This window comes from Epinephelus lanceolatus, chromosome 7, assembly GCF_041903045.1.
Source record: "Epinephelus lanceolatus isolate andai-2023 chromosome 7, ASM4190304v1, whole genome shotgun sequence".
Classification (NCBI taxonomy): Eukaryota; Metazoa; Chordata; class Actinopteri; order Perciformes; family Serranidae; genus Epinephelus; species Epinephelus lanceolatus.
In genome coordinates this window covers 37,298,402-37,324,916 of record NC_135740.1, presented here as the reverse complement: position 1 = coordinate 37,324,916, position 26,515 = coordinate 37,298,402, and the positions used below count along the sequence as shown (strand labels likewise).

Sequence of the window (26,515 nt, the reverse complement as noted above, 5' to 3'; positions counted from 1 at the left end):
CTTTCATTGGCCTGTGAGCAGCTTTCTAGCTGTCTGGTTTGTCAGGTTTTCCAGTTCCCTCTTTCGACTTGGTGGTGCTAGCGACCCACTACAATCGATAGAAATGCTCAGAGAATGGCCTCAGAAGAAAACCAAGGCCCTCCCACCTCATTTCAAAGTGTCCTCTGAGATTTGAAAGCTTGGCAGAGAGGCATCCATCTCCGTCCTCCTTTACTGTAGACGACTGTGAAAGATTTCGGCCACTCTGTATAAATCTGAGGCTCGTTCGCAAAAGCTGATACTTCCCTTTCCTCTTGAATATGCTTATTTTTTTAAAAGAAATTGTTGATATTGCCTGACACAAACTTTCTTTTTAGGCATTAAATCTTTGCTTTATCCTTTTTCCTTTTCTCTCAGATGTAAAGGAAAAAAGGTGCTTCCCTAAAATCCTCACTGTATAACCAAGGATGAAAGCTGTTTTGTCCTTTTGGAAGGGATTCATTTCCACATGAAAGGGGAAGTTCTGTCCAATCCCTTTATACATGTCCGTTTAGTTTGCCGAACACAATACTAGACTAACAAAAGGCAATAGCCTTTACAGTGTGAATATAATGCTCTGCACATATACAGAGTGTGCATCTATTGTTACAGTTGCTTTTTAAGAGACATCAAACAAGACAAGACACAGTTTTGAACGCATCAGATTCGCTGTCTGACCCCTTGGGGACAAATTCCTGCATGCACAGGAAGAGTATGGGAGTGTATGCATAATTTGTCAATGTTGCTTTTTTATAATGTCCACCGGTCTCTGTGTCCCCGTGGTGTGGCCCATCTGTTTTCTCTGCTGATAGTGAACATGTGTAAAACATACGGCGCTGAAGAAAGATATGGGGCTTTTATTCTTTAATGTATGCTATGCTCTTGGGCTTCAATGGTGAAGTTTCTGGTTCATGTTTTGTGTATTCAGGCACGCTCCCTGCAAGCCGTAGGTAGCCCGGGAAGCAAATGCAGCACATAATAGGGTGGTATGTTGCTGCATTTAATTTTAGTGACTATTCCTGACTTTAATCTACGAGGCTAAAAAAAAGCAGCTGCACTACAGGATGCATGAATCAAGCAGTGCATGTTCACACTGATAAAACTGTACTCTGTTTGGAAATTCTATCATCAATCTATAACTTGTCTGTGGGCCATTTGTTTGATACAAAGCATTTTTTTTGTGTGTTGAATCCTTAAATCTCCATCTTATTCAAGTTCTAGTTTCGGATTCCCTTTAATGTTCTTTTCATCATGCAAAACACAGTTGTTTACTGTATGCACACCCATCACACCGTGCTTTAGTCTTTGAATTTGGATGTTGAAAGTGACTGGCCTCCAATAGAGGGCACAGTTGACTGCATGGACGCGCACTGTGTGTGACTGAGAGAAACTAAAGCCTTTGCCGAAGGTCTCAGAAGAAAAAGGAAATCAGTATCAAGGATGCAAACTGAAGGCGAGTTGTAGTGAGGGAATTTTTTGTTTTTTTAAACAAAATGAGCTATTTTTCTTTGGTTCAAGAAAGTGAAGGACTGTTAATCTATCATTAACCCTCTGGTGTACCAAACTTAAAAGAACCTTCATGTGCATAAAATGTGTGAATATGTTGCTTAGTAACTAACTTCCATGTACAGTCTCTCTGAAAAGCCCCCAAGAATATTACAGAAGAGGGAAAAAAAAGTAGTTTGACTTGAAGTAGAGGAAAGGGTGGAAGTAGGAGGGGTATTGGCTTCAGCAGCCCTTACAAGAATTCCTCTCCTTTTTTTATGTCCTTTCTTTCTTTCCCCTCTTTTTTTCCATGCCCTTGACTGAAGATTGAATGGCAGAGTTGGAGATAGATTGTTGGGCAGTTGCCTTTCATGCAGATAATGCCATTTGATGGAGGCAAGTTTTTGATGTGCTCCGGGTATAATAGAAGAATCAAGCATCGAAGGCCAGGGCTGATTTTGCTTGGAGAAAAGCTGTCCTCAGTGATAACTTCATCACTGCATGTGGTCGGACGTGGGCTAAATTCAGGAAGGGGATTAAAAAAAAACTGCCCAGTCAGAGCTGCAGTTGTTGGCCCCCTATTGAGCCATGGGGCCTGCAGACCATAGCTTGAAGGTCTGTGATCTACCATTGGTATTGTTAGTCTTTCTCTCTTCTCTCTCCCTCAGAACCAAAACGACTCTGCCTCAAAATGCCTTTCTAGTGGGATTAGTGGGCTGTTCCTTTTGTAATTAATGAAACTCTGCTTTCCGCGGTCTATCCTCTAAATGTTATCATTGAAGCCTATGAGATAGGGTCTCATATGTTTTCTTGAATCACAAAGCTAATTCAAAGTAAATGTGGTTTTCGGTTTAAGACCAGGGACGGAAAATGGCCGGAAGGCAAGTGTACTTATCTCTGCAACCCGAGCTCATCAAGATGAAGTTTTCACACTTACAAAACACTGAAGAACTTCAACTGTGTGTATGAAATCAGCCAGTCAAAAACCCTCAAAGCATGCTAATATTCTGTTGGTATGTTAATGTGAAAGGCGTCAGGGACAAAATCTGAAACTGATGTGCATCAGAATAACATTTATTATTGGTCTGACTTGATAGACCCATGGATGGATTTCTTAACAAGCCTCCCGGGCACAGGCCCAGGGCCCTCCCTGTCCTTCACCTGCAAATTGTCAGTCAAATTAACACATGCTGACAAGCGAGAGACACAGAAAGACCTCAAGGAGATGCAAAGGAACTGCAAAGTGTCACAAAATAACTACAAAAGCAGAGAAATGACCTTTAAAAGACACCAAATAATCTCAGGGACACTAAATAACTACTAAAGGAAACAAAACAAACAAAAAAGATACAAAAAAACCCAGACACACACAATAAACGACCATAAAAGACACAAAATAACGACAAAAAGAGGGAAAAAAATATTAACCTCAATGAGACACAAAATATCTACCACAACGGAGAACCAAAAAACAAAACTTAAAATACCGTCAAAGAGACACAAAATAATGTCAAAGAGCCACGAGTTTACAACAAAACAGGGGAAATAACCTCAAAGAGACACACAATAACTACAAAACAAAAAATAAAATACCAAAAAAGACACAGAATAATCTCAGAGATGTACAATAACTACTAATTTGGAGAAACACAACCAAAAAAGACAGAAAATAACATCAAAGAGACAAAATAACCACAAAACAGAAGAAAAAATGTCCAAAAAAAGACACAACATAATGTCAGAGACACAAAATAACTCAGAAATGGGGGGAAAATGACCAAATAAAGACACATAATAACCTCAAAGAGACACAAAATAAGATCAAACAAATGCATCATGACAATAAAGAGATGCGAAACAATAACGAAAAAACAACACAAAATAACCTTAAAGAGACACAGAATAACTTCAAAACAGGAAAACAATTACCAAAATAAAGACAAAATAATCTCAAAGAGACACTAAAAACTGCAAGACTGGGAAAAACAACCAACAAAAGACACAAAATGATCTCAAATGGACAAAAAACAAATACTGAACGGGGTAAAAAGAACAAAGAAGACACACAATAACCCATGAGACACAAAATAACGACAAAGCAGAAACAAAAATGACCAAACAAAGACACAAAACAACGCAAAATGAACTCAAAAAGACCCCAAACCACAAACAGATGCGTAACGACAACAAAGAGATGCAAAACAACGGGAGAAAAAGAGGCTTAACCACCACAATGTGTGTATTTTGTGCCTGTGTAGGAGAGGTGGTGGGGCCTTTTGCATACCCGTGCCCAGGGGCCCAATGTGTCATAATCCGCCCCTGAACAGAACTGAATTTGTGCATATTTATTGCGCACTCCTGCTGCAGCGGATCAATTCCACTACAGATGGTGGATGGAGCAAAACAATATGAATCAAGCTTTATTCGACATCCAGCGTAGAATGGCAACATTTTAATTTGAACAACAAGTCGTTTAGGCCTCGTTGTTTATGTAACAGTTTAATTAACAGCTTGAATAACCCTTAGCTGCTAGTCTTCTGTGAGAAATAACACATTTATTTACATCAGTCTGCCTTTCCCTTTTTTCCTTCCCTTTGTCAGACTGAAGGTGAGAAATTTGAGCTTTGAGAATTGGCCAATTATATGGCAGCGCGCGACCATACATGTAGGTGAGCTTAATGAACAGCTTCCCAATACAAAAGAGAGGAGAGGAGGAGAGGAGGCAGGTAGAGGATGCTGGAGCTCACTGCTACATGTTGTATTTATGCAGGTGTTTTTCTAGACTATAACTGACTGCAAACTTGAACTTATTTTGGAGGTGTTAAAAACGGATGAAGGGTCCTTTAAAATATAGTATTTTTTCTGATGATGGACCTAATTTTGCTCACGCGCGCATCGCTTTGCATGTCGCACACGGGCTGGAGGTCATAGTTGACCCTCCTTCATGTTTACGGCCTGCACCTCTACACCGGTGCTGATAGGCAGACCAGAGGCGACGCCGAGGAAAGCGACGGGATGCGCAGTTTATCAGCTGACAAGTGCATATCGGACAAAAGAGCAGCTGAGCGGCTGGTGAGCCTCCGCATCCGAGAGTGAGTTTTCTTTAAAATAAAAAACATCCTGCACCGCTGCTGGGCGACAGGAAACATAACTGTGTTACCTCCTGGAAAAAAGGGGACAACTGCATTGTTGGAAGTACTGGCTGAGCTGAGCCACGGGGAAAGATTTCTGAGCAGAGACACGTTTCACACGGAGCTGGCAGCTGAAGCTCCTCCTGACACTACAACGCAGCAGCAGCAGCAACATCCCTCGCACGAGTCTACTATTCCGACTCGTGCACGGTCGGTGTCGACGCCAGCCAAGACGTTTCTCTGGAAATTTTGTGAAAGAGGTGTCCGCGAAGAAATTTCAACTGTGCCAAATTGCACACGCGGCTATTGTGAGGAAGGCACCGCGACGCACTCTGTGCCCACTGCTGCCTGCAAGTTTGGACTAAAGCGCGCCGCTGGAAGTTTATGTGCCTCTGTCTCGGACGGGCTCGCTCAAGCTCCATGCAGGTCAGTGTGCAGTTTATCCTTTGCCCTAAACGGATGTCACCCTCGTGATTTAAATAAATGGCAGAATCGGTGGTCCATTGCTCAGTAATGGTGTCCAATTTTGTCTGCACGCTCTGTTGCAAGATGTGGTGCCGAGACCTGCCGGGCTCCCAGCCCCCTTTTCCCATCAGTACCTTGATTTTTTTTATTTATTTATTTTTTTTTTACTTTGATTCACACCTTGTGGATTTTAACACAACTGCTGCGTGATGAGCAAGATGCATGTTTCTTAACAGGTCCAGTTTTGGGAAAATGCATGATAACCTAAAGTTCAGTAGTTAAAAAGATGCAGTTTGTAAAAGTCATCCACTAGGCTTTAGAAAGTATCTGTTTTATTTAGTGCCTCTAAAGATTTTGAAGGTATTGGGTCTTTTTAAATGTTAAAAGAACAAAGCGCAGGCAAAAAAAATTAATAGATTTTGCTGCTGCTTTCTGCAGGATACATTGAAGTCATTTTTTCTCCCTTCAGCCATGACTATAATAACATAATCTTCCTCTCAGTCTCCATCACCTCTCGACTCAGTGTCCTCCTCAAGACCTCTGACCAAGAGCTGACACGTTGGGATGGCTTTGCTCCAATAAGTGAATCTATCTGCACATAAAATGCTATATAAAAACCCTGAAAGCCTCGCTGGGGTGTAAATCACCTGCAGAGATAACCCCGCTCAATCCACTAATAATTTAAGCGTCCAAGTGCTTACACACACACTTGCTAAACTGAACCAAATCTGTGGTTTCGGCCTCAGGTGCAGGAGGTGGAGGAATTTCATCAGAGCCTCTGAATTCGAAAGAGGCCTCTAGGAAGGTTGTGTTTGCCACAGGGATTCAAAGCCTCTTGGGTCAGACTTGCGCCTGCAGAAGCCGCAACTTTTGGGTTGTATTTTCTGCATTAGCAGAGAAGGGCGGTTGCCTGACAACCAATATGCAGTGTGTAATTTGATTTTGTGTTTTCATAGTAGTACAATTTGAGGAGCTTTAGGAAGTGCTGTTAATTAAACAAGACATCAGCTGGGTTAATTTCCTCCTTTTATTGTATCTCAGATGGTAACTTGTCTCAGTGCTTGGCAAGAGCTAGAGAGGAACGTTGATCTGATTTCACTGTGGCATGGATCAGGCTATACGCAATCTGCAAAACACACGCATTGGAGTCCACATGATAGCCCAGAAGGACAAGTATATCTGTCCAGCTAAATTGATTTATGGCTACAGTCCCGAGTGCTATTGAGGAACTGCAGCAGTCGAGGCAAATCATAACGCATACTTCCATTATCATGGACAAAATGGCGTTTTGAGAGATGAAAGTGGCAAGTGTGTTGTGAAAAATTTGTTTTGAAGTGATCGATATTCTCCTAATCTTCCGCCTTTGGCTGTGTCGAGGGTCACATAAGAACTAAAACAACGGCTCCAAACTACCAGAGTAACAGTCTGTCTTCCTTGTGCCAGCCTGTAAAGGCATTAGAGTGACACTTATTGGGTCATATTGAACATGTGGTTTTGTAGCAGAGCACCAGAACATGAGTACAGCTATCCCTTTTTTTCCCCCAAGGCATGTACATTAATTTAAAGTGACTTTCCTGAATCAGACATCACAATCTATGGCAACAATGTTCTGGTGACTGCCAGAGAAGTCTAATAAATGAAGTGTGTTGTGCACTTTTAGGAAGCACAGTTGCAGTAAGAACAGTGTTGTAGTGACATAAGGGTATAGATATATTTTGCACAGTGAGAAGTAAAGCTGCAGTAGTCAACTAGTCAGACGAAAGAAAATAGACTATTTTGATAATTGAATAATCAATTCATTCAAGCAAACATGTCAAACATATGCCGGTTCCAGCTACTTAAATATTAGAATTTGCTGCTTTTCTTTGTCATTTTGATAATAAATGAAGAGTCTTTGGGTTTGAGACTGTTATTTGGACAAAAGAAGCAATTTGAAGACATTATTTTGTGCTGTGGGAAACTGTGACGGACACTGTTCACAATTTTTGACATTTTATAGACTAAAGGATTTATTGATTAATCATGAAAATAATCGTCAGAATAATCAATAATGAAAATAACTGTTAGTTGCAGCCCAAATTGAAAGAAATAACTCACTAGTTGTGGTATACACTGTGGCAGACAATTGCACATCTAGCACTGAGATATGTAGTGCTGTGACCCCTTATTGAGGCTTAAGCCTGATTCCTCATCTTCAGACTTCATTGCTCTTTAATCCCACAAATCAAAGCAGGTGACTACAATTTCTGAAGCAGCCAAGAGAAGGAAATACTCTTTTTTTTACTACGCTTGGAGTTTAACATCATCTAATTACTTCAGAAATATTAGAAGAGCTGTGTACACAACACTGCCACTCCATGTTCCTATGCTTAAGTAATTTCCCCTTTCATTATTCCTGTGGAGAATTTAATATTCTGTGTGATGAGAACTGCCTCCTTTAGGAATAATGCCGGCTTGAACACTGGCCCTAAACAGTTTTATAGATCGTTAAGGGGCGATCAAGATGACTTCTCTCCCTCTGTAAAAGTAACTCCTCTCAGATCTGAGAGATATGGAGGGAGAGTCGATGCACGGCCCCGCTCCTATAATATCTCACCTTATTACTTGTTGATGCCGACAGTGGCTCAGAAGATGACCTTATGAATTATAACATTTGATATGGCAAACAGCGTGGCCGAGTCGCCTGTTTCAACACATCAGAGCAAACACGTGAAGGTTAATGCAGCCTGACAAACTACCCACAGTTCCCTGGGCTCGACGGATCGGTTCCATGTCATATTTACTTTACATAATTGCTGCCCTCTAATCTGTTACTATTAACACACAGCCTGCCTGGCTATTGTCTGCTGCACTCTCTTTCACCTGTTTTCTCTCTCGGTACATTTTCCCTTTCCTCCCCCGAGACTGGCCAGACATCATGATAAATAGTTGGTGTGAAAGTAAAGCATGCCGTGATGCGTTTAGGATCTTGGAGCACTTTAAAGAAACCAGGAAGGCGAAGGCTCCATCGGGCGGACAGACTTGCATATTTGCTTTTAATGACCTTAAATCCGAGGATTATTTGGGTTTGGCACAGCGATGTGACACTTGCAGCAAAGTTTAGCCTGGAAAAAAAAAAGGTTTTCCTGCAAGTTGCCAAATTATTGCTGAAAGTCACCCGAGGATTTGGGGGGAGGGGATTGCGTGCTCTTGAAATGTGCTTAGAGTAGGGATATTTAGTGACAGCACTTGATGCATTACCACTGTGGTCCTTAACTACATTGTATGCTGCATGAGAGAAAAAAAAAACATGGTATGGATGCGAGCGGTTTTAGGACTGTATGTGCTTTATGTTGTGTTTGAAGTCATGTCAGTGTGTTTTGATATATAACAGATTTGTATTCTTTCCCCGAATTCATAAACATGTTTTATTAAATTAAAATATGGTTGCCTCAAAGAGCTTAAGTAATGCTTACGAATATAAATAGCATTTTCTATTAACCTAAAGATGGATTTACATAGTATTTTCCATCTCGAATATTTGCTGTGGATAATGTGATACCTGCCATTGCATTTTGATTTGAAAGGAGAGAGCGGCGTTCTCAAGGGAACAGCTACTGTACTCGCCTCATGGCTATTGTAGACTCACTGCATGACCTAATGTGTTGTGCATAACATAAATTGATTCCTGCATCTCATTGTGCAAATAGCATATGTGAAAATGTTTTCGTGGTGATGTACGGTGGGGGTTCACGGACAAAACAGCCGGCCCCTGTTAACTGTGGAAGCCTTTCTTTAGCTTAAATCAAGAAAAGCGAAGACTCAAAGCATGACAGCTCTTGGTTTTGTTTTGAGAATTTACCGCTGGCCAAAGTAGCCTGAGATGAAAGCCACCTGCGATTAACCACAGGATGCTGTCCTGCTGGTCCAGCTATGGGAGTCAGCACCGCTTCACTCTGTTGTAACCTACAGATTAACATTTATGGCTCAGCATGCTCTGGTGAACCTTCTGGGCCAAGACCAAGTGGCAAGATTGAGGAGTGGGCCTGACTTTGTAACAGTGCAACTCTCCCTGTGTGCAGCGGGCTGAGCCTGGCGGGGAGAGCCAAACAGAAATGTGCTTAGTTTCTGTCATAGGGAGAACAAAATCGAAATGCATTGTGCTCTCTGCTTGTGAAAATTGCCCTGAGTGACTACCTGTGCGGTTTATAGGTTCAGCATTTGGGAAATACAGACATTATATTCAAAGTCAGGAAATGTTACATATTTAAAGGACATTACAAGGCAGAGACCTTCTGTCACGAACTACAGCCCGAACAGATTTGCCTTATAAGTCATCATCATGCTTGTCCAGCTCATGTTAGATTTAGGGCTGTACTCGCCTCAGAATTATGTCCGTTGAATCAGATTCGGCCGTTCTATATCAAACGGTTCACTCCTTTTTTTCATATAATTTGAGAGTTTGAACAGGGTTTGGCAAGACGTTCAGGACGTTAATTATACATCAACATTAATGATTACGTATTCTCAGACAAGGACATTTAAACTTAGAGATAGACCTGGTTTTGTGACTACAACAGTTTGACCACCCGTGACAGGCTTACACATAAGCTAGCAAGATGTTTGAAAAAGTCAAGCATCTAGAATAGTTTCAAAATTTACAAAGATGACCCTCAAAAAGTTGAGTGCTAGATATGCCAAAGGAAATTGATATATCACAAAACTACAACCAGTTTAGTAAATCACCTGTAAAGTGTAAGTAAGTAACAGGTTAGCCGTCTTGAAAAGTATTCTATTTTCTAGCTATTATGGCTAATGCTACCAGGGACCTGGATGCGAACAAAGTGGCATATTGTCACGTTATATTAGGTGCATCAAATGAAAACTGGTGTTTCAAAGAATGACCTCTCAAAGTTTTGATTAATTGCAGATATTTCACACTGAAGCATCCATGCCAAAAAAATGGTATTGGGATAGCCCTAGAGCTAATGCAGGCTAACTATGCTAGAGAAAGATTGGAAATGCACAACAATGTTTTTTTTACAGACACAAGATATCACACAAAAGCCAGAGGCTGTCGCATATTAAGTTGCTGTGAGCTGTAAATTCACTACTTCTGAGCGGAAGGCAGACGATAATGTTATCTCGGAGCCTGACCGGACAAAGCCTCTCTTCCTCCAGGCAGCTGCCTCTGTCTAACTCACTCTCGCTGGGTCTAAGTACACAGGTGCCTTTACCAGAGAGCAGTGTGAAAGCGAGTAGTACTCACCCTGCAGCTAAATCTGGAGACCGAAACGTCCCCAAAAGTACACTGCGCACTGATAAACAAAAAAACAACAACAAAAGAACACAAAAAAATGACTGGTGGACTTGAAGATTCAGTCGACTGAGGGGTCTCTGACTGATGATCTGAATCTTTGACTTTCAGGGGTCAGCCGTAGTTAAATTATGAAGTAGTTTCATTTTTTCCATACTAAAAACTTTCTTTTTCTGCCCTTCATGGTGCCAAAATTCTTGAGATGGATTTCTTTTACAGTTTTCCTACAACTACACAAAGCAATGCTAGCTCTGGAGGAGGTTGCTCAGAATAGCTTTAACCTGACAAGGGCTTCAGGGCTGGTCTTTTGTGGCCTCTGGACAGCCCAGTGGGAAGTTGGGCGTCAGCTATGCCCGTCGATGGAACCGCTTGACAGCCTCAATAATTCTGTTTATGCGACCTCTGTGATGCTGAAAGCCGCGGGTCCGGCGGGTGACGAAGAGCGATGATGTGGACATGTGGTGCTGGTTTCATGCGGGGAACCAGTCAGCAACACTTTCTCTGTCTTTTTATTGTCAGCAGGGTGAAGAGGAAGAAAATATTGAATATCAGACCATTGAAGAGTGTAAAACTGGCGCCTCGGAGTCAGTGTAATGGTATACAGGTCAGCAATCTTTGACTTCCAGTGGAGAGCGGTGTGCATTCAGAAGTTGGTCTCAGCCAATCGCTACGGGGCAGACTCTCCAAGTTTCACCCCTAGAAATAGAGAAACCAGTGCAATGTTGGTGAATTTTCAGATTGATGTTTCTTTAATAAGGCTTGCAGTCTCTCAGTATTCTGATAGTGTGCTATCATGACCTACATACTCCTTAAAATGCTGACAACTAGAGAATAAAACCCTCCAGTTTCTTTATGTATAGTGTTTTTTTTTATGTGACACCGTATGCCTATTGCCTAAAGAGAAAGCGCACCCAATATATTATTCTCTGTAAAGTGCAAAAATTGCAGTGCAATTTGTATTTCTTATAATTTTATATCATTGAAGTGAGTATTTAGATTCCTTTTGAAACAGTTATGTAGATGCACAAGTGCAACAGAAGGTTAAAGTCTCTATTTGGTCAGGTTTGATATTTTCCAGCAGTCCCAGGCAGCACCAGTGTTGCATTCCCATTGCAGTATTGAAGCTTCCACTCATACTACTCAGTTGTCTGCCACTATTATGTGAGTGCTGTGTATATGCCGTCTCCCCCTGCTCGTGCTAAAATAGGGAGGGCCAGTTTGTTGTACATCATCATGTGAGATGCATTTGAATGACACCCAATGTCAGCACTTTAGAATATCTCTCTGCGTTTGAATCTTTATCTGGTAGCCAGGTTCGTATGCTCCCAGCATCTCAAATGTAGTTTGAGTAATGATTTTTAGCCACTCTCTGAGTGCTGTGTTGACGGGGTAGAGTACTGCTACAATAACGTCTCCAGATGTCCAGATTAGACTGTCAAGCAAGACCGATATTTGATTGAGGATTTGTAATTAAAAAAGCATCCCCGTTGATCTAAATAAATAAGACACCGGCAGTAGTTGTTATTTATTCTTTTGTTTACCAGGTATGTTGTGGACAGTTATGATGTGAATTTCATTCATTCAATCACCCTCGGTGGCATTGTGATTGCTCTGTAGCTTCATTACAATGCAGCTGCAGTATCGCCGCAATTTAATTTATTTCCGTAACAATGGGTCGATCATGGATTTGTCTGTAAATTGCCACAGGTCTGCGGAGTTGATTTTATTTTTGCACACCATGGAGTCAATTCATTATGAGTGAGCATTAGATGGCAATTGTTGACACCGTCTTGCAAGATTCTCAATTAAGCGAATGTACATGAACATCATTACTTCCTTAGCTCCCCCATGTGAAATAACACTGCAGTGATGCCAATTTGAGAGAATAGCAAACTGTGGTCCATTGAATTAAGACCGTCTGGTGTAATTGGGTGTGTGATATGGAAGGCAGCGCCTATTTTGATAAGAGCTGGGTTCAATACTAGTAGTCTTGGATACAGATAAACGCTGGAGCTTGTATGTATGAATGCACTGAATAACCTGCTATTACCATTTGAGATGGAGGGAGATACTGCAGAAGAAAAAAAAGCCCTGCTCTTTTTATATTCTGATTGTCCACACCTAGCAATTACATTTTAAAAAATGAATTTGGCTGTGCTTGCGGTTTTCCCACTAAAGATTCAATGAATATATAACTCATACTGTCACTGGTGAAGGGTTATTTGGGGGATTTGTAAACATCCCTGCTCAGCTTATTATGTTGCATCCTGGCGCTGGTAGATGCCTTTTCTTATTATTTAATTCACAGACAAAAAAAAAAGCAAACAATAAAATGCTTAGGAGGATTAGACGTTGACCGCTATGATTTACCAGTGACAGACAAGAAAAGTTAGGAAAAAAAAGAAGCTCTGAATTAAGCTCATCTTTTTTGGTGATTTGTGTTTTTTCATAGTCACAGTTGCTTTGTTTGTCTTCTAAATGTGTTGAAACTATGAGGGATGAAGCCTCAAGCTCCATGTGCGTGGAATAATCTGAAGTGGCTGTATCAGAGATTCGCATCGCTTTACCCCACTTGTGAATATTCTGCATCATACACTGAGACAAGAGACTTAGGATGGAGCAGGATTTCATCATCTTTCCTCAGAGTCGCACTGAGTGGTGTAAGCTCATCTGTCACCAAGTATGCTAAGGACGTAGCTGCCACTGGAATTTAATTGCCAGTAAACGCAGTCATGATATTGTTTGCTCTTTTCCCCCTCTGTTTCTTTCTTTGTCTCCTCACCTGGAAGTCTCTGATATGGACAATGGCTGCTCATATTTAAAGATTAGAGGAAATCTGAAATTATAGTAATCAAAATGATTCTATGCATGAGGGGGGTGGGCGAAATATCGATTATACTCGCTGTCTTGCAGCTTGTCCCACATGGAACATATAAAATGACTATATGGCGAGCATTGAGTATAAATTGTCACATTATTTTTTTAAGCCAACATAATGAGGCTCGCTTTGGTGTTTCAGTTCTCTTGCTCTCTCCTATGGCTCTCCCCCTCTCACAGACACAGCAGGAAAAAAAAGACTTTAACATGATCCGTCACATGCACTCCCCCGCCCGTCCAGACCACTCTCTACTGGGTTATACTCGGTGGGTAGGCAAGGCGTGAGTTTTTGTATCTGCAGGGCTCAGACCGTGACTATTTAGTTACGTTTTGTGACCATGGAGCACCAGTGCGACTTCAAATATTATTAATATATGAACTGGAGAGCTTTTAGTTTGTTTCTAGCTCACAGTGAATAAATACTCACGTTTAATGGCGCAGCTGTAATGGTTTAAATTCATTCTATCTGCTAACAGCTAACTATTGACAGGCTGCTTCAAATTCACAGACAAAAAGTCAACGAGCAGGGTAAAAGCATCTGTGGTTCTGCTTTGATATATAACGATATTTCAGGGTATTTTTGTGATAACGATATTCTTGACAACATGACAAATTAGTGAAAAATAATTCTATTTTTTAAGAACATAAAATTGCAACAAAATAAGTGATATAGTTTTACAGCTTGGCTTCAAATATTCAGTAAAAACAAACAAAAATGATCAGAGTGAGATTCAGATACTGTATACTATGTTGATAGTTCAACAAAATAAAATCCACCACAAATTACACATTTAAACAGCTCCCAAATATAAAAAATGTACCCTGGGATCCACATATATATAAATCAACAGGTGATTTCCTTCTTTTAGTAAAATCCTAAATGATTGAGTTGTTGTGTTTTTTCCCACCTGCCCCTTTATGCTCTGCCATTTCTCCTCTAATCATCACGCTGTAACCTGTGACAGGCTGTTATGATACCACAACTATCGTACATTCACATTTATGAAGTTTTTGGTCGAGCCGTGAGTGACACGTAGGTTTACATTACCAAAGGTTTATGACAGAACCACTTGACAACACCGACTCCGTGTGCGAACATCGAGATAGGAGAGGGAGAGACGCTGTGCTGCTGCCAGAGGAACCACTGACTGAGTTCCCTCTGAGCGATAAGTCACTAAAAGAGTCTGAGAAGTCCGGGGTTGTTCATAAAACATTCAGGACGCCACGGTTTATTCCACGCTACTGAAGCGTGGAGTCAGTTATAATTTTGCTTTTAAGCAATGCGTGTTGTTGCCGTGGGTAACAGTATGACGTCAATATGTCACAATATGAATTTATCATATGATATAAAAAATTATACTGGTATTATCGTGAACGAGACGATAATGGCACACCCTGAAACAATACTTTATTTAGCTTTATTATAACAGTACTTTATTTAAAGATCTAGTGTGTACCATTTAGCTGTAAAGGTTGCAGATTGCAACCAACTGAAACATCTTCTGTGTGCCAAGCAAGGAGGAGAGCTACGGTGGCCAGTGTAAAACCAAGAATGACCCTATCTTGAGCCAGTCTTTGATTTTTCCGTTCTGGGCCAACATGGCAACAACATGGCAGACTCCATGGAAGAGGACCCACTTCGTATGTAGATATAAATCGCTCATTCTGGAGTAACAAACACACAACAATTCTTTTTTTTTTTTTTTTTTAGGTGTTTCTACACTAATGTAATACACTTCAATAAATTGTGCTTACTGGACCTTTTACTTTTTTTAATAACAGAACAGTATTTAACTTTATTGTAACAGTACTTAGTTAACTGTATCATAATAGTACCCTATTTAACTCTATTGTAACCATATTTTGTTCAACCATTTTCTAATAGTATTGCATTTATTGTTATTGTAACAACACTTTATTTCAATTTATTGCAATAGTATTTTATTATAACAGTACCTTATTTAACTTTATTGTAACAGTAATTTATTTGGTAGTTTAGTATTTTAATAGTCTACAGTAGATTAGAGGACATTTTAGAATAGTGTGATGTATATAATGTATCGTGATTTATACAGCCCAGTCCTAATAGTAAGCTACAAAAAAAAAAAAAAAAAAAAAATTATTAAAAAGTCTATCCATGTTATAATGTTATAAGACCATGCAGCTCAGTTGAACAACATTGGAGTAGTATTTGACCAGATCTCCCTAGAAACTCGCATACAGAGGGATCAGCTACTCAGAAATTGATCATCTTGACTCTGATTGTCATGTATTTTTAGGTAATAGTTCCACACTTCATGTTGCAGCAAGGGATTTAGGCATTGAGCCTCGATAAAGAACGAACACAATCTGGTTCAGATGGCATCCAGAATTCACAGAGTCTGGGCAACGTGCTGCAGACAAACACTTCTGTGTCTCCAAAATCACTGGTGTCAGGGGGAAACAGGCAGCATCTGATGGAACACTGCCCTGGTTCTCCCTCTCCCCTTCTCCAAGCGCCGGGAGGCACGAAAAAAAGAAAAAGGAAAGGGGGAGAAAAAAAACGAAGAAGAACTGAAGAGAAATTGAAAAAGGAGAAGGGAGAGAGGAGCGTCAAGGAGGAAAGGGAGAGAGAGACTCGACAAGATGAATTATGCAAAGCTGTCAGAGGCGGCTATTGTTGGAGGTGCTGGCTGTGTTAAAGGGAGCCAGCCCTGATCTTCACCAGCTCCATCAACCACTCTCACCACTCTCCATGGCTGAGAGCCGTCTGATCTGTGCTCCGGCAAATGGCCAACAACAAGATGAGGAAGGGGGGGAGGCAGGGGGACGGGCCAGGCCACTTGGTGACAGGTGGATTGTCTTGGAGGGACACAACAGCAACGACAAGTACGCTCTTTATTACTGTTATTTACAGAGGTCACCGACAGGGAGATCTGAGCTGATTTGTACAGCAGCCCCGCGGAAATATAATTACCGAACAAAGGCTTAGTGAAGAGTTGCCATTTCAGCATTCCGGTCAGCGGCGGCTACTTCAGTTTAGCGAAACACTTTGGGTGCTGTAGTAAGAAGCGTGTGCCATCTCACTTTCAGCCATTGTATTTGTTTTTAGGTTGATTTTTGCATAAAACTCTTTATCAGTTCCAAGATATCTTGGGAAGAGGGCTCTGAGAAAACGGATTGTCATTGTGGATTTTTTTTGTGGGGTGAATTGTTTTCTAAGGGTCATTAAATAGTAAAATAAATGATGTTCACAAATGACTTTAAAAATTGGTGTTCAGTACATTATGATATGTAAAAAGTTAATAATTGCAGTGTAGAAGCTGGAAACTGAAAATGTTTGCTTGATAAATGACTGTAAAGACCCTGAAAACGTATTTTTGTCAATCAACTTCTTACTATGACTCATGGTTTCCTATATGAACATATTATTTCCCGCTGAAGTTTCGACAGTGTCGCTTATTTCACATCAGAGATTTCTGTATTTCTTTTTTTCTCCCTGTGCTCCTCTACCTGGTTTGAAGTGGGCGGGGCTCAGTTGAAAAAAGCATGATGTCATGTATACCTGCGGACCAATTAGAATTTAGCAACATGTGAATCATTGGTTGGTAGTTTGGTCACTATCAGTTAAATCTGATTTGATGAAGCGGATTTAATTTTGGGGTGTTACATAGAAAGAAAAAAGATATTTATATTTTTAACTTTTGATTGTCACAGAGCCGCTGATGTCCCGAGAAGTCATATTTGTTTATGTTGTGACCACAAGATAGTTCTCTTGTGTACACAAGATATAAAACGTCCCCTCTCAGAAATTAAGAGGATCCTTTTATTGATTATTTAGTCATAAGTATTTAAAGTCACGGAGAAATAGTTGAGATTTGTCGCCAAGTGTTCAGGGTCTTTAAAGGATAATTATCAACGCTGATTATTTCTCTGATGTCTGGGTGTTAAATTGTAGGACTGCAGATGATGATTATTTTAATTTTGTCGCTAATTTTATTTTTAAAACTAATCTTTCTCATCAGAAACTAGCCCATCACATGTTCCCAGATCCTGAGGTGACATCGTCATATTGCTTGTGTTGCTCAAAGATATTTAATTAGCAAGTTGTTTAAAACTGAGAAAAGCAGCCAGTCCTCACAGTGAGGAAGCTACAACTTTGTCCTTGATGAATAACTTAACATTTCCTCAGTTGTTGAGGATTTATTTTCTGTCAGTTGGGTATCAATTAATTGATTACTTGTTTCAGCACTAATCAACTGACTGATCAATTCAGCCCCACCTTGCGTGTTGCTTTCCTTAATGGCCATCTCTGCTTGAAGCATCAGAAATTTCTTTTGCGCTTTTGATGAATAACACGTATGTGTGTTGCTTGTTTAATTAATTTTGTATAAAACAACTTATTGGTTCCAGGATATCATATGTTGCTCTCCCCTTTGGTCATCCTTTCCAAATCCCCAGTTGGAAGCACAGAACCCACCCGCTCCCCCCTTTGATGAATAACTGAATGTCAGACATGAAACAAGTAAATCTCACTTCGATCCTTGAAACCTCTCCAACTGCCCTGAAGAGCCAATTGACTTGGACACCATTTCTTCACACCGTATTATACAGATGGTTTATGGTTTATGCTTCAAAGAAGTGCAGAGGTGTAGGACAGTAGCAGGCGTCAGGGGGACTGTACTCAACCGGCATGGGAGTCGTTGGGACGTGTGGAGCCGCGCAGCGTAGATCATGAACTGTCTTTTTCCGTGCCTCACTGGCTCGCCAGAGGATCTCTGTGTGACACTAATTTTGCAGTGTCGACTGTTCCACTGAGTGGTCATGGGTGACTGACTGTCCTGATTCAACTGCACAATCAAAGGTAAAAGGGAGTATAGGAGTGAGCGATACCAGTAAAAAAAGTAAAAAAAAAAAAAAAAAAAAAAGGAACACAGGTTTTCTAAAGAATTCATGATTTTTATCTTCAAAAATTTCTTAATCAGACACATCTTCACATTAGTTTGACTTTTCCGCACTCCTGTCCCTTTTTACAGATTGTGCATTAGTGCGTACTCTCAGTAACTAGAGGCACATTTTGCATGATCAAGGCAAGACAGACTGGCTTTTATTCTTGCCTGCGTAAAGTAGTCTTAAGTTCATACTCTAGTTAAAACCTTTGAAACTTAAAGCCTGCAGAAGCACAATAGAATCCCCCCCAAGAGCCTCTGTGACCTTTTGTTCATAATTTAAACTACCATGAATGTCTCCCTTGTATCCTGATACTGTCCCCATGTGCACCGCCTGTGCACAGGCAGGACACTTTGACGAGCTGTGAAAAAGATGGCACCACCAGGTCCTCGGAGTAAAGCATAAATGTTTATACGGGGACATGCCTGGCCACTCAAGGGCTTATAGCTGATTAGGACACAAATCCAATTCCTCCTATAGTGGGGGGCTTGCAGCTCAGCAGGTACGACTTGTAGCATTAGCTGTTTTTCAGACGGCGAATCTCTTTACAAGTCCATAAAGAAGAGGGGGGTCGTAATCAGGGAGGCTCCTGGGCGTGTCTGCTTGCACTCATCCTGTACATTAATCTGCCAATCTGGACGGGTGTGTACAATTTCCTGAAAGTGATGAGATGTGAGTGAGATGTCCTGTGGCATCGTAAAAACAAGCGTGTGTGTGGGGTAATGTTGAGAGTTGAGTGTCAGGGTTACAAGAGAGTGTGTCACTGATTGCATCTCAGCCCATCGGGGGAACAGAATGATATCCAGCAACTCTGAGAGAAGGGGAGAAAAAAAATAGGTTGAAGAGGCCTGGAACACCTCACAATTTTCATTATCCCCGCATCCTGTACTCTACCAGCGACTGCTTCAGTTTTTGGGGAAAGTCTCTCCGGGGTCTGTACTTTCTTGCAGCGCGACAGTACGCTATCCTGGTTTCATTGGAAGGTTTTGATGCTTGATGTGAAACGAAGTAGATCTCATTTGGGGAAAGAAGGAGTCTGATACTCTAGTCTTACAGCTCAGCCAAGAGAGAAATGAAAGTGTGGTGTGTGGCAAGTGTGCGTGTGTGTATGTGTGTGCGCGCGTCAGGAGGCAGTGGAAAATGGCTGGTAATAAACACTTCTGACACACTGGGGCTCCCATCCACATTCCACTCAAGGGTTTTTTGCGGATTAGTCACATTCTCATCCCCCTTGTCCACATTTTCAAGCACTGTCTCCACCTGTGAGAGTGTCGTCTTTGAATTTTCAACAAGCTAAAGATTTTAATACTGATCTATGTAATGTTTGCATGCACAGGGTCAAATTAGGTTTTTGTGTAATGTGATGCACATGCTCAGTGCATACAGAGAGGTTGGGATACATAGCTGGGTCATGGGCAGTGTGTGACATTGGATTATTTTGCTGTCATGGACTGGTAAATCAAGAAGTAATACAGGTTTGCATTTTTGATAGCTACATGTCATATCACTGTTCTTTTCACTGTTGTATCATGCAAATGTAGGGTTGTGGTTAACATGCATATGCACATATAGTATAATCGGATACGCATAAAATTTAAATTGAGGTATGAAGTAGTTTGAAGGGTCAGTTCAGGCAATTGAAAAAAAAAATGTTTACTTACTTCTGAAGCTAGTTTTGTTTCCTTTACATTGGATCATCCCCTGAACACACTCAGTAGTTTTCATAGGAATTATATTGTTATAAAGTAAAGACTGATCACAAAGAGCTAAGCAATAATTTTAATATATACTGGGGAGGCACAAATATAAAGAAATTGCTATGATACAATAGGCAACCACACACCGCCGTCTGAAATAATCATTCGCAAATGCATTCATAAATAAACTTAACAAATTGCCATTATTATTACTGCCGGTTCTGTTTATGTTGTTAGATACAGTCAATGTCAAACACTGTTTAGTCGCTCTATTTCATTACTGTCAAATGTTTTAAAGTGGAAAACTAGAATGTAATATGAGTGTTACGAAGGCTTTATCACTGTGGACTGTAAGAGTTTATATTAAGTGTTAGTATGACATAAAAAGCCATGGTATAATATGTTTTTTAAAAAGTCATAGTGTGTTCACTTGTCATATGCAGACGCCCTGAAAAGGCACTCAGTCATAAAATCATTGAGAACCCGGGATTAAAGATATGTGTTTCAAAATGCCCGAAAAAGGTCAGTGCAGCTGTCAAGTTGGGGAATACCCCCTTACCCCCCTGTAGGGGTTGGGTCACAGAAGGTGTGGGTGGGAAATAGTCCCCCTCAATTGTACATCGGTGATTATAGCCCTGACAGTGAGGTCGGTAAATTTGTGGGAAAATGCATTTGAATTTTTTTGAAAGCATTTTTTCATTGTGTTGAGGACTACACTAGTTCCATTTACCACCACTGTATTAGGATATGGGCAAGCAAAACCAAAGTCTCTGTGCAGCGACATTACATCCTGCACCAATAGTAGAGCAGTATGTGAGGAAAACATGTTTGTTGTTGTTGTTGTTATTATTTTCAGTGAACCATCCCTTTTCATTTTAGTCTCAACTGCCCCAGGCTCCTTGACTGCAGACATAAACTGTATATGTATGCATGTTTTTCATAGAAATGTGTTTATTAACACTGCAGAGCTATTTTTATGAGTCTAAAATTAAACATTGGGATCATGTGTGTTCTGCAAGAGGGACAGTTTAAAGAGTCAGTCCACCCAAACTGCAAAAAAACGATTTAATAGTGATTTAAGTACTTTAAATTAAATTCCATTCACCTCCACTGTATGGGGATATGGGCAGGCTAAACCAAACTCCCTATGTAGCTAGATACTGTAGCAATAGAGGTGCAATATGTGAGGAAAAAAAATATAGATGTTTGTATTTTTTTTTTTAATGCTTTTGGTGACCTGACCCTTTTCATTTTTATTCTCAATTGCCCCAGGCTGCTTACCCACTGATATATTCTCTATATGTGTGCATTTTTCATATGTTCATTAACTCATGAGAGATATTTTTATTTAGTAAAAAACAGACACTGAGAACATGTGTTTTCTGCAGGAGTTACAGTTTAAAGAGTCAGTTCACCCAAATTACAAAACATTTTTTCTTATTTAGTGTTTAAATTATTTGAACACTGCAAATGAAGTACCATTAACCTCCACTGTATTGTTGTCGATATACTTTTACTGTATAGGTATGCCTTTTATACAGAAATAGATATATTAACTCAGAGTTCATATTTATTTATATATTTATTTATTTTTTTGAGTAGAAAATCAGACACTTGGATCATGTGTGTTTGCAAACGGTACAGTTTAAAGAGTCCGCTCACCCAAGTTACAAAAAAAACTGTATTTTACTTACCTAATTTTTCAATGCTATAAGTGCCTCAAATGAAATTCCATTCACCTGTATTGTCGTGGGGTAGATGCAGAATTTCAGACATATCAGCACGGATAGGTATGAGACTGAGACGAATAGTGTGTGTCATAATTTATACAGAGCATCCCTTTAATTTCTTTCCCTATGCCACAGGCTAAAAACATTTATATAAATGGCAGATATGCATTTTTCATTGAGCTATGCCATCTCACTTGTTGTCATTGCTATTCTGTGTATAGAATCTGACACTGGGTTAACGTGCATATCCTGGGTCAGAATTATAATTCTCCATGAGTTACAGTTTAAATTAAAAATTAAAGCATGATGTGATTGTGTCAAAAAGTCACTTGCCACCGTGATGTGTGATGTATTGATTAATCCGTCATTTAACCAGCGTATGACACTCGGTGGATGTTAATTTTGGACCGTCATCATGGGAATAAGGTTTTTCATTCATAAAAATATTATTGTGTGAAACTGCCACTAGTTCTGGAAAAAAAAACTGCTTTTGCTTGATGTGAAAAATATGGCTAGTTTTTATAATCAGTGCAGTGAAAATGAACTTGATTTTGAAGGCCGAAGCAGGCAGAATGAGGAGGTGATCTTCTTTTAAGAGAGGAAGTCATGTATGACAGGGGTTCACGGGTGAGGTTTCAGGGGTGGTGAAGTAGCGGTGGGGGTGGGGCAGTGAGAAGGGGATAAGTGTGTACTTTTGAAGATGAAGCAGATGGATTAGTGTTATCTGAGCTCCTTGCTTCCTTTCCTCTTCTCTGTCTCTCTTTCTCCAGGTAGAGTGGGTGGAAGCCTGAATGGACTGAAGAACAGATCGACAGAGGTTAAAAAGTGGGGAGGGGAGTTTGGGGGCCACATCGGTCCAGAATCACAACCGGAGGAGGAAGAGGAGGGGGAGAAACGAGCAAAATAATCCAGTGGCGAGTCTCTCAGGAGAGGGTGAAGGGGAGGGAGTTGGATACCCAGCATGCAGGCAGCATGGAACGGGTGAGGGAGCAGCGGCCTTTCTGCTCGCTGTCCAAGAGCCAGAGAGACCGAGAGAGATACTGCGAGAGAGACAAGGATCGGGAACGCCGTTATACCGCCTCCTCGGCCGACCGCGAGGAGGGAGCCTGCCGCGTACCCACTCAGAAATCCTACAGCTCCAGCGAAACGCTCCAGGCCTTTGACCATGACCCTTCACGAATGCTGTTTGGAGGCAGAGTCAAGGAGATGGTCCACAAGGAAAGTGCAGAGTACAGCAGGCCAGGTTAGCAAGAGCACATGTTTACTCTGATTTCTCAGTATTTGTCAGACGAATGTCTATAATGTGAGCTAAGTAGTGTGGTTACTGAGGCTGACACGGATAAGTAGAAGACAATTACATTTAACTTTAAAACCCACATCATCAGCTCGGTGACCTTGGCTGCAAAACTGTGATAAGTCGTTAAAAATGTCTGTATTAATTTAGCAACTCACAGTTTTTATCTCCAGTCCTAAAAGTAAATGTGAAGATAAATATGAGATCCCAGTTTAAATATACCGAACAACAAAATCCTTGTATCCACGTTCATTTACTGATGTTTAACAGTGGGAAACGTCATTAGTAAAAGACCATGGACGCAGGGATTTTGTTGTTTGTTGTGTTTACTAAATATTGCAGTTTTAACCTCCACTAATTCTCTGCAAGTTTGACAAGAAATAACAACATGATGCCAGGATGCTAGACAGCGGTAAACACAATTAGATGATATCAAACAAAAGCACAATTTAGTTTTATTTTCCCCAAACTTTCAGAGAACACTCACATGGGGTGGGATACAGTGGGCCACTCTGACCTTATAAAATGTTCCTACTGTGCAGGACTATGTTAAAATAATAAGGAAAAATGCTCAGTAAATAACCCTGTCCTTTAATTGGCTGCTGGAAACTGCTCTAATTTCTGTAATTAAAAAAGTTTGAGCAGTTTATTGTATTTTATGGCACTCCTTTGGCTCATAAGATTGCAATTAGAAAATCTGTCCATTACTCCCTTACATTTTCTCGCTGCTAATTGGTGCCCATTTCAGAATTAATGGGATTATGATGAAGTTGTGGGAAGAATGCTATTTTTCTTTATTTCTTTTTAAAAATCTGGCCATTTAATGTAGACGACTGTTTCCTCCATCATCACAGCAAATGTCAGATTTAATGTTATTCATCTAGTGGTGGAAGAAAAAGAACATATTTTGTGTAAATGAGTGTAGATACTATATCTGCTCATTGTGCTGTGTGTGTGTGATGGTGTATGAAAATGTCTTTATCTAATGATCGTTTCAAATGATATGGATTTTAATGTGGGGAAATCTGTTTTCTGGAGCGTTTTAACATTTTCAGACATTTTCAGACGTGGCACACTTACTTTGAAAGGATTTTTCTGCACCATCTCCAACAACACAAAATACATCATAAAGAGATATTACGAGGGGAAATAAAAAACGCACAACTCACTCTGTGATCTCATACTCGACATAAAACATTTTTTAAATTTATTTTACATTGTGCCATATTTATTTTTAGTGTTTTTCCAGTGTTGACACGTCTGACCTTGAAATGTTAAAAATCATTATTGAGTAGCAACATTGCAGCACCAATGATTTTAAATAATTTTTAAATATCTTTGCTTCCAGGTGAGCTTACCTGATGACATTTACATCTAAAAAACATTTAAATAAAAATATAAAATGAATGGTTTTTGCTAAAATAATATCAGGTTGATCACGTGAGTAATCATTTATGACCTGGGCTATCGGTGTCATACAACCAGATGGCGAACAACATTACACATGGATGACAAGATATAGGTTTTAAATGACAGACATGCAGTGAGTCAAACATTAAGAATATTTCCCTAGAGCTTTCTAATGAGGTCAACATGAGGTATTTTTGTTTATTGGCAATATTCCTGTGACTTAAATTTAATTAATTCATTTCTGCTGAGATGCTGCAGTGTCTTTGAAGGCTTTGCAGGCTATTATTTTATTTGCAGTGAACACCAGAGCCTCGAGTAATTCCTATTGTGAAAACAGCCTGTGTGTCTGGAACAGTTTCTAAAAGCAATAAATAATAAATGTTTTTTTTCTTCATTTTTCATACGTGCAGATGAGCACAAGAAGCTTGATTTTACTTGATTTGTTTTTGGGTTTGAATGTTTAATCAAAGTAGGTCATGTTAAAATGCTCACCTTATTACAAAATCTAGTTTTAGCTGCAGTGAAGAAAATGCTTCTGAGCATCTTGATAAGTTGATGAGCGTGGGAGGACGTTGTTAAGACTTTAATTCAACAATTACCCCTCCCCTTCCACCCTGCTCTTAGGTTAAGTGTTTTTTTTTTTTTTAAGCAGCCCTGCTCTCGGCCATTAACCGTGTTGTTGATTGGTTTGTTAACTTTACAACTTCTGTCATTCACAGGGCAGACGTTTTCGCTGAGGCAACTTGGAATCTGTGAGCCCCCAGCCCGCAGAGGCTTGGCACTCTGCCCTGAGACGGGCCTCTCCCACCCGCTCAGCAGCTACTCCAGAGGACCGGCCGCTACGGAAAACCATGAACCTGTATCACCGGAACGTACCATGACTCTTTGGGGAACGGGGGCAAAGTCTGGGCAGGATTCATGCCTCTCCAGCCGCTCTAACTCGGCGCTTACGCTCACTGACACGGAAATGGACAATAAATCGGACAATGAGATGGGTGAGTAGGGCACACTTTTTATTCTTTTATCCTAAAATGCGTATTTGTTTGCAGATGAGGCTTTTGAAAGGGGATAAATCAGTATGTAGACAAAGCAGCAGTAGGTTGGATTATGGTTGGCGCCGGAGCCGAGGTCCTGATTGGTGGAAGGAAATGCAAGCGTGATTGGCGGGGCTGGTATCTGGAGAGGCGTTTGCAGCTGGCTTTCTTTGGATCAAAGGCGTGATTCCTCGCCGCATGCGGAAAAGAATTTGGCCTTCCGATTGAGCAGTTCCTAGTCACCTGGTCCTTCTCCGCAGGAAGCAAAGGAGTTTGATAAAGTTTCCCCATGGGCTAGCGTATAATCAAAGATAGCTTTGTGTGCCTCAGTCTGAGATTTTGCTTGGAAATTCTGCAGTGGTTGACTGGGCATGCACAATGGCTGATTAAATGGGTACAATGGTTTGAAGTGCAAATTTGATCATGCTGGAAACCTGAGACAGAGGATTGAGGTTCTCTGTTTGAAGAGGGCAAATCTTTGTTGCGTCAAATGGCGGCAATGCATGTAAGGCAGCTGCATATCTGTATTGTTGTTACGTTTACGCTTTTTGAAACATTTCTTAATGTTATCTTGCTTGTTTACTTCCTCAAAGTTCAAAAATCCTTTCGTGTCTCTTGTAATGTACTTTAAAATGACATTTACGGATGTTTTTCAGCACTATTTCTCCCTCAAGCATTCTTTTTTTATATTTAAATGCATCGCATCTTTTCATGCTATGCTTTAAGTCTGCAATATTTCCCTCCTGTCATTGAATTTATCCTCTCAGCTTCATATGTTGTCGTCGAAAGCTTTCTTCTCTGACGTTGAGTGCTCCTGACATTGTACATCATTCATCATCATCATAGTGTGAGCCATCACCATTAAAACACATTGAATGTAAAGCTCTAATTATTTTAAGAAACCGATGATCTCAAAGAGTGGCAGGCAGTTAAAATAATTAGGGTTGATTACACTTTGCTGGCAAGAACATTAAAGAGAAGGGTGAAAGAAAGGGGGGAAAATGTCCTGTGTTCGTGCGCTATCAATTTTTATTCTGAAAACATTGGCTACAGTCTGACATTTGAGACAAGTCATTTTCTTAATGGCAGTATTCATCATAGTGAACTTGTCTCCAGGGGGGAGCTGAGTAAGTCTTTTACCTTTTCAAA

The 26,515-nt window shown here is 40.4% G+C and overlaps 1 protein-coding gene across 5 annotated transcripts in view; it reads left to right on the top strand.

Moving 5' to 3' along the window:
* The first annotated feature begins 4,219 nt into the window (after positions 1–4,219).
* LOC117261067 (teneurin-3) overlaps positions 4,220–26,515 on the top strand; it is a 193,694-nt gene continuing 171,398 nt past the window's right edge. For all 5 annotated transcript variants that reach the window (XM_033633282.2, XM_033633281.2, XM_033633280.2 and 2 more), the window contains exons 1-3: positions 4,220–5,060; positions 22,399–22,871; positions 25,052–25,327. In XM_033633282.2, the coding sequence (XP_033489173.2) occupies positions 22,601–22,871; positions 25,052–25,327 (547 nt within the window). In that variant the 5' untranslated portion in view covers positions 4,220–5,060; positions 22,399–22,600. The remainder of the gene's footprint in view (positions 5,061–22,398; positions 22,872–25,051; positions 25,328–26,515) is intronic.